This window comes from Gracilinanus agilis, unplaced genomic scaffold (assembly GCF_016433145.1).
Source record: "Gracilinanus agilis isolate LMUSP501 unplaced genomic scaffold, AgileGrace unplaced_scaffold56938, whole genome shotgun sequence".
Taxonomy (NCBI): Eukaryota; Metazoa; Chordata; class Mammalia; order Didelphimorphia; family Didelphidae; genus Gracilinanus; species Gracilinanus agilis.
Genome location: NW_025392396.1, coordinates 1 through 10,915, shown reverse-complemented (window position 1 = coordinate 10,915; position 10,915 = coordinate 1). Strand labels below are relative to the sequence as shown.

At 61.7% G+C, this 10,915-nt stretch overlaps 1 protein-coding gene across 1 annotated transcript; it reads right to left on the bottom strand.

The window, feature by feature from the left end:
- Nucleotides 1-7: 7 nt before the first annotated feature.
- On the bottom strand, nt 8-9,120 carry LOC123256201 (postacrosomal sheath WW domain-binding protein-like; the record flags this gene model as incomplete). The annotated part of the gene is made up of 7 exons (XM_044684876.1): nt 9,011-9,120; nt 1,805-1,933; nt 1,579-1,601; nt 1,193-1,342; nt 894-986; nt 628-780; nt 8-103 (listed from the first exon to the last, which is right to left on the bottom strand). Coding segments are annotated over exons 1-7 (703 nt in total), but the record flags the coding sequence as incomplete, so codon positions are not given.
- Nucleotides 9,121-10,915: the final 1,795 nt, after the last annotated feature.

The window sequence follows — 10,915 nt, the reverse complement described above, 5'->3', positions numbered from 1 at the left end:
GGTCCATATCCAGGGGGAGGAGGTCCATATCCAGGGGGAGGAGGTCCATATCCAGGGGGAGGAGGTCCATATCCAGAGCCTGAGGCAGGAGACACCTGGTACCCTGAAGACAACAAGAAACATTCACTGACTAAGCACCTGAGCCCTGTGCTGGCTCGGGGGAGCCCCTGCCCCTCTCGGAGCTGAGATAGGACACCCCAATATCGAAATCCAAAGCAACCTACATGATAAGCAGCCATGCCTGTTTGGTGAACTCGGGGCCTGTGCCAGAACTGAGCACAAAAGGAGGGGCGGGCGGCTAGCCGAAGCTGGGGAGAGAAGAGGGAAAAGGCCCAGGGCCTTCGCAGGAGGTCCATAACAGAAACGATGGGGAGCCGGAGACTCTGCCCCAAGTCCAGGCCCCTTCTAGCAGCGGCCAGTTCACGCTGGCCCAAGGATGTGGCCCAAAGAGATAGGTCGGTGACAGTGAGCCGGTCCTACACGGGGAGGCACAGGAGAGCCAGGATGGGAGAGGGGACCCTGGGGCCTCTCACGGATGGCTCCCAGCTCCGGCCACAAGTCCAAGGCCTAGAGAATGGCCAGCGTTGGCAGGCACTGTCCAACCTGACCAGAGAGGCTGCATCTTACCTGAAGGAGGTGGCATGTAGGAGGCATTGCTGGGCAGCACATAGATGAACTGTGTGTGGCCGGGCGGGATGCTGCGGTTGTCCAAAGTGACAAGGAGGCTGGACTGAGGGCCGAAGCCAAAGACCGTCACTGGAGGGGGAAGGCCTTTGGCAGCTGAAAAATAAGGTGGTCCAAGAGAAGCTCACAGAGGGAACGCGGCCCCCATTGACCCACTGCCGAGAAGGATTATCAGGGGCTGAGGGATGGCCTGGGCAGGCGCCACTCACCATTGGAGGCACAGTCGGTCATTAGCCGGCCAAACTCAATGGCCCCTCCACTCCGGAAGATCAGTTTGAAGGTGGCATGCCCTCCCCAGCCCCCTATGGAAGACAGAGCACACACCTGATGGGCTTGGCATCACACTGGGCAGCTCGTGGGAGAGGGAAAAGGGGCACAGGTAGGTGTGGGGAGGGGAAGGGGCTATGCTCTGAGCCCTGGGGTGGCACACCAGGGAGGGTGAGAAGCTGCCTTGAGATGGCCCACAGGGGTGAGGATGGGGACCTTGGGTGCCAAAGGCAGAACGTACCATCAGAGGCAGCAGAAATGGTCCCCTTCAGGTAGTTGGCACCGAAGGTGGGCTGCTCCACTGAATAATCCCTCATGAGATTGAATGGCATCATAAAAGAGATCAGGGGGTCCTTGACACTGCGTGCCGCCACAAAGATCACCTTGGAGGCAGGGCAGGGACAGGTGGAAAGGAGTGGAGAGGAGGCAGGGTAAGAAGCATGGCTGGTGCCCGGAGAGCCCAGAGAAGGGAGTGGGAAAGCCGCCTCTGAAAGCAGCCCAGGAGGGAACTGGCAGCAGACAGGAGCCAGTCGTCTCCCTTGGACTTGGGGACCTCAGGTGCCTGTCGCGCCCCATGGACCCCTACAAGGAAAGGGGGCTCCCCCGCAGAGGGCCAGCCTCAGAGCTGCCTAGATCTCTGCCAGGGAGCCCTAGTCACCCAGCCACAAGGGGCAGAGGTGGGACCCAGCTCTCTGCATCCAAGGCACTGTCTGTAAAATGGGAACCCAAACCCTTGTGCCATTGGCCTCGCGGGCCAGTTGTGAGGAGGGCGCTCTGTTGATGGAGGGACCCAGGTGACGGACCTCCCGCCCTCCTGTGCCCATCAGCTCCCAGGCTGGGCAGAGCTCCAGACCCAAGGGGGGCCCAGGTTACCCGGTACTGAGTGAGGTACAGCGACCCCTTTCGGGAGCCCTTCAGGAGGCTAGGCGTCTCAGACACGTTGGAGAAGGAGAGGTCCACATCTTCGTAGTGCATCAGGATACTATGGGGAAGGAGGAAGAGACAGGAGGTGCCCGCTGGCCCTCCCTCTCGAGCTCACTGCCCTTCCTCTTGTCTGCTTAGCTGGACAACCCGCTGCTCCCAGCCCCCGATCCATCATTCCATAAGCATTTGTGGAACGGTGTGTGTGCGAATGGTGCCTGGGCACAGCCCGAGCCCCCAAGGGCGGACCAGTGACCGCCGGGTGGCACACGCCCTACCCTGAGGCAGATGGCGACCCTTCAGCCCTGCTCATCCTCCGAGTTCTGGTCGGGGTTCTTCCACTGGTCCAGCTGATGCGGCCGAGGCTGGAGCCATTTTGCCCTTCCAGGGTGCCCGCAGGGTCCTCCCACCACAACACCAATGCCTTCCCAATGCCACACGTCCTGGAGCCTCCCCCTTATGCCACGTCTTGAGCTCAGGTCCCTCGTGCCCACCTCGCGGATCTCCAGCTTTCGGAGAATGACCTACCCCAGGGGTGAGAAGGGACGGGACCGCGCATCGCAGACCACATCTCCGCAGTCACCGAAGTGCCTGAAAGATGGCCAAGCAGGCCCCAGGACTCACAGGAGAGCAGAGGGCCGCTGAGCGCCTAATATTAGGGGGCAATTCAGCCCCCAAATCGAAGGCCTTTCCTGCTTTTCCAGGGGCCCCCGCTGGCAGATGATGAACGAGCACAGAGAACCACGACGACGGAACAGAGACGGGGCCAACTACAAAGGGCTGGAAAACGCCTGGCGGCCAGACCGTCCAAGGGACGGCTCGCACCGGAGGGGAGAAAGAAGGGAGCCCGGCGGGGCCTGGGGGACGCCTGCGGCTGCCATTTCAAGGTTTCTTTTCCCATTTTCTGTCAACACTGAAAGCGAGAGTTCTGCCCGGGGAGGGAAGTCCGGGAGAGCACTTCCATTTCCACAGAACCGGCGATGGGCAGGCGGCCCCACTTTCTGGGAAGGGACGAGGATTCGAAAGAGAATGTCGGGCAGCCCGAAGAGGAAGGGGGATTTGGAAGGGGAAGTGGGCACGGCTTCGCCCATCACCCGGGGCCGATCCTGCAAACAGCTGACAACGGCTCTGCGGGGATCCTGCTGGCCAGGGAGCGCCCAGGCTGTCATTAGGGACTTCCAGAACAGGTTGGACCGGCAGCCCCAAGGAGTGGTGATAGACGGAGGGCCTTATCGGGACCAAAGCACAGATCAGAAGTTCAGATAATGCACGCCTGGGAGGGAGAAGGCGCAGAGCAGACAGCACTTGGCACACAGTTGGCGCTCGGCGAGCACTCAGCAGCCAAAATGCTCTCAGTGGGCCAACATGATAGGCTGAGGGTAGCGTAGGGAAGGCAATCAGGCTAAATGTAAAGTCCCACCTTTGGATTTAAAATGGCACCCAAACAAGGGCAGCTGGGTGGCTCAATGGACTAACAGTCAGGCCAGATGGAAGGCCCTGGGGTCTGATGTGACCTCAGACACGTCCTGGCTGGGTGACCCTGGGCAAGTCACTTCACTCCCACTGCCCACCCTTACCGCCCTTCTGCCTTGGAAGCAACGAGCAATACTGATTCTAAGCTGGAAGGGAAGGGTTTAAAAGAACATTTTAAATGTTGCAGAGGAAGGAGGAGCCGGGGCAGACGACTGGTCCTGTGGAAAAGATCTGCCTTCTGAAATTCTGAGAGTTAGTGAACCACGACCGGGCAACGTGGCCCCCAAATCTCGTGCCCCCCGAGGCTCTGGGCGGTACGGCAAAGCCAATGAAGAACTGCTGGCCTACGCCCGGAGAGGGAGGTTCCTGCCAGGAAATCAAGGGTGCAGGCCACATCGCAGGCGGTGAAGGAGAAAGGGGCCGACTCCCTGGGCCATATCCAGAGCTCCACAGTCAGTCTGCGGGCCAGGAAGGCACTGGCCAGCTGGGAAGGGTCCAGAGGGCAGGCGGTGCCAAGCCTGGAGAGGCCACTAGGAAGATGGGAGGCTTGTCACAGAGTCTAGAGAAGGGAAAGGCAAGGATGAGGCTTGCCAGAGGGCAAGACTGGAGGAGTCTCGAGGAGCCCCAGAGAGACACACACACACTTGCTCTAATGTACCAAAGCGGCGCGGGTGAGCTGGGCAGCAGTGAGGGCATCCCCATCCCGGGAGAGCTCAGGACAGAGGGTCTGGGGTGACCCTTGTCCATCACGTCGTGCAGGGCACTGGGTGGCCAGGGTGATTGCCAAGGTCTCGCTCAATGCCCAGATTCAATGAGTTTTTAAAAAGGTGACTCTAATTTAGACCAGGAGGACCGGGGAGAATGTGGGCAGAGATGGAAGGAAAGGAGGGCTTCCCGGCGAGGTAGGATGGTGTCAGCAAAGACAGGTGGGCAGGGGGGTCATCCTGGGAGTCCAAGGAGGTCAAGGAGGCCAGGGAGATTGGAGCTGGGAAAGACCCTACATCTCTTCATTTCACAAGGAAAGAAAACGAGGCAGCTCAGGGAGAGGAAGACAGTCCTGTCCTGGGTCACACAGAAGCTCAGGTAGGATTTGAACCCAGGTCTCGTGACTCCCAGTCTGAAGCTCTCTTCACTGTCTCCCATGGCAGCAAAGGTTAGGCCAATCCCTCAGGAGCTGGGCTCACGAGAGGCAGCCTGGCCTAGTGAGCAGAATTGGCCTGGGAGTGAGGAAGTCCTGCCTCTGACCCATCCTAGCTGTGTGACCCTGGGCAAGTCCCTTGGCCTCTCAGGCTCTAAGGTGCAGTGGAGGCGGTGACCCACCATGGTAGGAGTCTCCCTGCCTGGAAGGTGCCCACAGTCTAGTCTGCATTCCTACTAAAGGGATTCAAACTTGATCAGGCAGGAAGTAGCGGATGTGGCCCCCAGTGGGCCGGCCAGTCCCTGGAGGTGGAGGGAAGGGCTTCGACAAGGACACTAACAAGCAGAGGAAGGAGAATCTGGGCAGCAGCGGCTGCTGTGGAAGAGCTCTGGGGTCTGAGGAAAGGCTCCTGCCCTCACGGGGCTTACATAGGGGTACCAACAAGGACAAGGAGGCCAGGAGGGGGCTGCCGCCGACCCTCGGGGGCTTGGAGGGCCTGAGGTGGGGACGGAGAGGGGACACACCCTTGGGATGGACGGCTCAGGCATCTCTGAGAGCCGGCCAGAGCCTGAGAGGGGGAGCCTCACACAGCAGGACGGGGCAGGGGTTCTGCGGGCTCCGAGGCTGGCTTTCTGTCCACTGTGCCAGGTGCAGGCTGGGCGGATGGGCATCTGGAACAGGAGAGAGAGCTTCTTGTTAGAGGCCCCTTGGAGAGCTCCTTCCTGGCTATCCAGGTTCCTCTCTGAGATGCCCTCCAACTTAGCCAACCCGTCTGGCTTGTCTGCCCATCACCCGTAAGGCTGCGAGGGAGCCTCTGGGCAGCAGGGTGGTCTGGGAGCCTAGAGATGGCACCCATTGTGACCCAAGGGCCTGCACCGGCGCTGATCAGGGTGCTGAGGGAGAAAATAGAGACTAGAAAAGGGGATCCAGGCCAGAGCCTTGAGGAATACCCAGCATGAGGGCCCCAGCATGACATGGGAGACCCACTACTGGAGACTGGGCAGGAGCAGCTGGACAGGCTCTGGGAGACCCAGGAGAACAGAGGAGCCTCCCCAGGGAAGAGCGAGTCTGCTCAGCGGTCAAGGCCACCTGGCACTCGGGCCAGGCAAGTTTCAGCTGAGTGACGAGGTCAGGACCAGACTGGGGAGGGTTTGGGAGAGAGGAGAGGAGGCGGCCCCCGGGGGCTGGATTTCAAGGCTGGACCCTGCAGTTGTTTCCTCCCCAGACAGCTCAGTTGTTAGGAAAGTCCTGAAGCCAAGCCAGTGTTTCCCTTTTAAAATCTGCCCACGTCCGCTCCCCAGGCACAGGCAGAACAAGGCCGATCCCTCTTCCTAGGGGGGCCTCAAAACAAACCAAACCAAACCAAAAACCCAGCCGGCAGAGCCCTGGCCCGTGAGAAGGCACCAAGGTGCACCCAGAGGGCAGCCCCCGGGGCAGGCAGAGGTGAGAGCCAAGACCAGCGCCCAGACACACCCCGAGTGAAAATGGGCAGGTGGAGGCCTCTGTCTTCTGATGATGTCCTACTGGAGCTGGCTGGGCAAGTCAGGCTCGGAAATGGACCCAATCACTGTGGCGGCACGGATGGCATTTGGGCCTGAGGGAAGTCGAGTCTCCGTAAGAAGCCCCCGGCCGGGAACGAAGGCATCGATAAGTGAAGGGAAGAACAAGCAGTTACTCTGGGCCGAGCCATGCACTAAGCTAAGGGCTGGGGGCGCAACCAGAAAAGATGGCAGGCCTCCCCTCCTGCCAGTGGCGCGTACTCTAATTGGAGAGCCTGCTGGGCCGGGCGGCGGGCTGGGCCGGGCGGAGGGGGAGGATCCATCCCTCGATGGCTCCTGAAGCCTCCTTCTTCAAGATGACAGCCATGGGCCCCTTCTTCCCCCGGTGACAGTCTCTCTTTCCCTGCCCCAAGGGCCTCTAGCCTCAGTTTTATCTCCAGGGCAGAGGGCTGTCCATTTGGGGGTGGTTCGGTTTTTCCGGCCAGATGTGGCTCTCCAGGTTAATCTTCAGCGAATCCCAGATCTTTCTTATCTCTGCAGCCAAGGGCCTGCCTTGTGCAATAAATACCGAGAGAGAGACCTGGCCCTGGGCTCTCTTGGGCCTGAGGGGCCGCACCATCCAGAGAGCAGAGCCAGGAGCAGGAGAGGGACCTGAGGCCTGGGAGAAGGCGCCAAGGAGCCATCTTGGAAAGAATTTCACAGCCGCACCCAGAGGGCAGCCCCGCTGGCACGAGGCTCTCCCAAGGGAGGAGGGGTGAGAGGTAAAGCCAGCGCCCAAACACGTCCCTGTGGCGGCACAAACACATTGCGGGCTGACGTCGGACGGCCTCGCTGCTCCGGGGAGAGGCAGATCTCCAGTGGATCCCCTCCATGAGCCAGGCAGGAATGAGTGAATGTCTCACATCCGTAATGTTGCTTCTGCTCCAGGCCTTAAGGCCGGGATGAGCCCTGAGCTTCTCTGCCTTGGCACCCTCTCAGGGGCAGGTACCTTGGGGGAACGCTGTGCACAGGACCCGAGAACCTCCCGGAAGAAGGCCCTGCAGGCCAACCCCAATCTGCCCAACGAGTGGGCATCCAGCCTGGGCTTGAAGAGCCTCCTCCCCATATTCCGTGGCCCATCGATGGGGAAGTCAGGCGGGGGTCTGGACGCCCAATGGCTGGCACACTTAATGCTTGCCGAACTCAAAGAGCAACACTCTCGAGGGTGGGTGGGAAAGAAGTGTCCTGCAGGACACGAGTAAATCTGGAGGGGCCAAGAATAAAGAAGCCAGCTGGAGGCTTTGAGACAAGAGGCCTGGCCTTTCTGCGAGGGGCGCGGGTGCTCCTGAAAACAAGTCCCGTGGGTGGGTCTCGCAGGGCCAGGGCAGGGCCAGGGCTGGGAGGCTCAGGCTGGGTCCCCGGCCTTGGCTATTTACTCAGCTGCTCTTTCTCCAAAGAAAAGGCAAAGTACTGATCACCAGAGGCTGTGCGTCCGGTCCGCCGGCAGCGTGGCGATCGCTCTTTTTAGGGCCGTGTATTGGACTGTTCTTAGCCTCGCTCGTGGTGGGGGATTCGACCCTCTGAGATCTGGGCATTTAAATGCTGCTTGAAGGTTTGCAAAGTGCTGTACAAGCCCCATTTTATGGACACGGAGCAGTCTGGTGTCTGAGGCAGGACCGGAACTCAGGCCTTCTTGACTCCATTGGCATCGTGCCTGCTGCCCTATATGGAGCAGATGTAGATTTTGGTGGTGTCGCTCACTTTGGGGCCATAAGTGAGGTTCCAGGCCGGGCGAGGAGTGAGGAGAAGGGGCAGTCGGGGAAGGAGACAAGAAGCCGGGGGCCTGAGTCATGGCGGCTGCGGGAAGAGGAAGAACCGACGTGGTTCCCGTCTTGTCAAGTGGAACGAGGGCGATGAAAGGCTGTCAGACCTGCACTGACCTGGGGTGTCGGGAGAAGGCTGGAGGCCCAGGCCTGGGGGGTGGACACAGGGCAGTCTTTTATGGAGATGCTCCTGCGTCCAGCCAAGCCTCTGCCGAGGGTAAGTGACTTGTTTAGGGTCCCCCAGCTGGGCACGTTGCAGCTTCTTTAATTTGATGAATAAAATGAAGGTTCTTTATGGCAACATCCAATAAACGTCGCGGGGCGCACGCTCATGAAATACGGGTGCTGGGGCTGGGCTCCCCTACATCTCCGGGAGGGTCGGCGAGCCCGAAATAAGAATGGGGGGCAGCGGGAGGGCCGCGATCTAGCCAGCCTGGCGGATTTCTCGGGGCCCCTGTGATGGGCCGACTGAAAGCCCAGGGCAGGCTTTAGGGTTCCGACCCGATTCTCCTGGCTCTCCCCAGGCGCGGTGCCCATGTGGCACACCCGGGAGGTAAAGGACCAGCAGACGGTGTCCAGGAAGGCAGCCTGCACACTGGCACCTGCCACGTAACAGGCACCCTCCTCCTGCCCTCCTTGCCAGGCTTGGCTGGGGCTCCCTCTGGCCTTCCACCCCTCTCACTTCGCATGGCCACCCTTCATCGGCCTCCCTGGGCTCTGCCCACGAAGATGCTGGCTGCTGGGGTCGCGATGATGATTAGGGCTTTCAGCTATTCCCCAAGGTTCTGTGTGCACCCCCCCCCCGCCTTTAACAAAGCCCCCTGCCAGGGCTGTCCCCCTCCAGGAAGCCTTCCTTGATCCCTTTCCCTTCCCATACTCCTTGGTTTGGTCTTTAGCTCCTCTCTTTTGGGGGATCCCAGCCCAGGTTGGCACAAAATCCGCTGATGAAAGCTTTGTTGACTGATAACTGGCCCAGCTCTTGCCCTCCCCACCACCAGGGGGCGCGCGCGCTCTCCCCGCCTCACTGGTGGGGCTTTCCTTCCCCATTCCCACCACGAGGGGGCACGCGCTTCTCGCTGCTCCGCGAAGGCCCCGCCCCTACTCTCTGAGCCCCACCTCTCGGGCGGAAAGGGCGTGGCCTGCCTGCTGACGCGGCGAGCGTGGGCGGGCTCAGGCGCTGGCCTTCCCCCAGGCCCCGCCCCCCATTCGCTCGCTCCGCCCCGCACCTCTCGCCTGGCGGGATGATGACGCGGCGGTCCTCGGTGTGGTGTTGGTTCGCCGCCATCTTCGCTCTTCCAGGGCGGGCGGACCCCGGGCGGGGGACCGGGAGAGAGGGGAAAAGGGGAGGGGGAAGGGGAGGGGGAAAGAGGCGGGGTTCCCGGGAGCCGCGTGGGTGAAGGACGCGGAGATTATGGCGCAGGCGCCAGGAGAGAGCCGCAGGGTGGGAAAAGGCCGCTCGGTCACGTGATGGGCGGGGTCTGGTTTCCAGCGCTCCCCCGGGGCTGGGGCTGGTCGGGGCACGCCCTTTGGGTGGGACAAGAGAAACAATGCAAATTATGGGGCGGGACGGTGACGTCACAACCAGCCTTTTCCAGGCTAACTCTCTTGCCCCCCCTCCCCCTCCAGTCTAGCCATGCGTTCGAATTCTACCCGTGTGGCTACGTGACCCCCACCCGGGAAAGCGCTGCAGGCTCTCTGTTCTCCAGTGTCCTCCGTAAAATGGGCCCAATAGTACCTTTCCCAATTCCCATCAGTGGTGGGGCCAGCTTCTCTCCTCATGAGAATGGGTGCGCTTTGGGGGCAAGTTGTGGCTTTATGATGCCTGGCACACAGCAGGTGCATAATGAATGCTCATTGCCCTCTAGCTCGGGCACCCCTGCCTGCCTCCTCGTCCCCCCTAGAAAGTGAAGCCATCCAATGACACCATGCTGGTGAAGCTCCCAGCAGTGATTCCGGGTGAGCAGCGGGTGGGGCATCTCCTCCTCGCAGAGAGCCTGGCGGGCTGGGCCGCCCGTGCCAGTCCTCCTCGGCCCCTTTCACAGGGAGGCCTACAGGCCGAGCCGGCCAGGAAGGGCCCCCTGGCGGCCCAGCGGGGCTCAGCGCCTCGGGAGTCGGGTCTGCCGCCTGCTGGGAAGGCCTCGCATGGGGCCTTCACTTGGAGTGAATGGAAATGGCCCTTCTCCAGATTCCTTTGCAAAGGCCGGGCAGGCCTGCCCAGGCTCCGAGGCCCCTTGCCAAGGCCAGGGGGGCCGTGGGCGCAGGGAGTCCTCCAACGGCCAGAGAAGGGGCCTGATGGCGGGAGCAGCCTGGCCGGGCCTCCCTCGGAGGACAGCTGGGTCCACACAAAGCCGGCGGGCATAAGAACCAGGCCAGGCGGGTCTTGTTCAAACGTCAAAGTCTTGTTAAATTAAACAATACATAGAAAGTGACCGTGTAGTGGCCGGTGTGGGGGCGGCTGGCTTGGGGTCTGCCCCGGCCGCCCGAGGGTCTCGGGTCCGGGGCCTGGTGGTCGCAGGGTGTCCGGCGCGGCCGGCGTGCCCACACGGACTTCTCTACGAGCACACGCATCACTCACATTCACGGGATCGGGGTCACTGCTACGGGACACGGGGGGCTGGGGGGCCTGAGCCTAGAATTCACATGTCACGGGTCCTAACGGGGTTCTTTTTTTCTTAAACGTTAAAGTGAAGGAGAAAAAGGAACAACGTTCTGGGGGCGCCTCGTCATGGGGGGAAGGGGGTTGGGGGGTCAACCCCGCTCGGACCAGCCAAGCCGGCGGGGAAAGTGTCCGGGCAGGGTCGCGCCTGGATGTGACAAGCCCAAAGGCCGGCTCTGCGGGTTCCCTGGAGAAGGCCGTGGGTGCGTGCCCAGATGGGTGGGAGGCAGGACGGGCTCTGGGCAGAGCACGGCGGCGGGCAGTCGGCTGGACAGGCGGAGCAGGGGGAGACGTCGTCCCTGCTGGGAGAGCGGCCGGCGGGGACGGCGGGGAGGAGGCGCAGCCTGGGAAGGACCTTCAGTCGGCGGTGGTGGGGCGGCCGGGGGAGGCCGGCGCCGGCGGGAGGACGCCTTCTCCCTGCGGGGGAGGACGGCGGGTGAGGGCCCGCAGAGCCGTGGCGGGCAGAGGCCCAAAG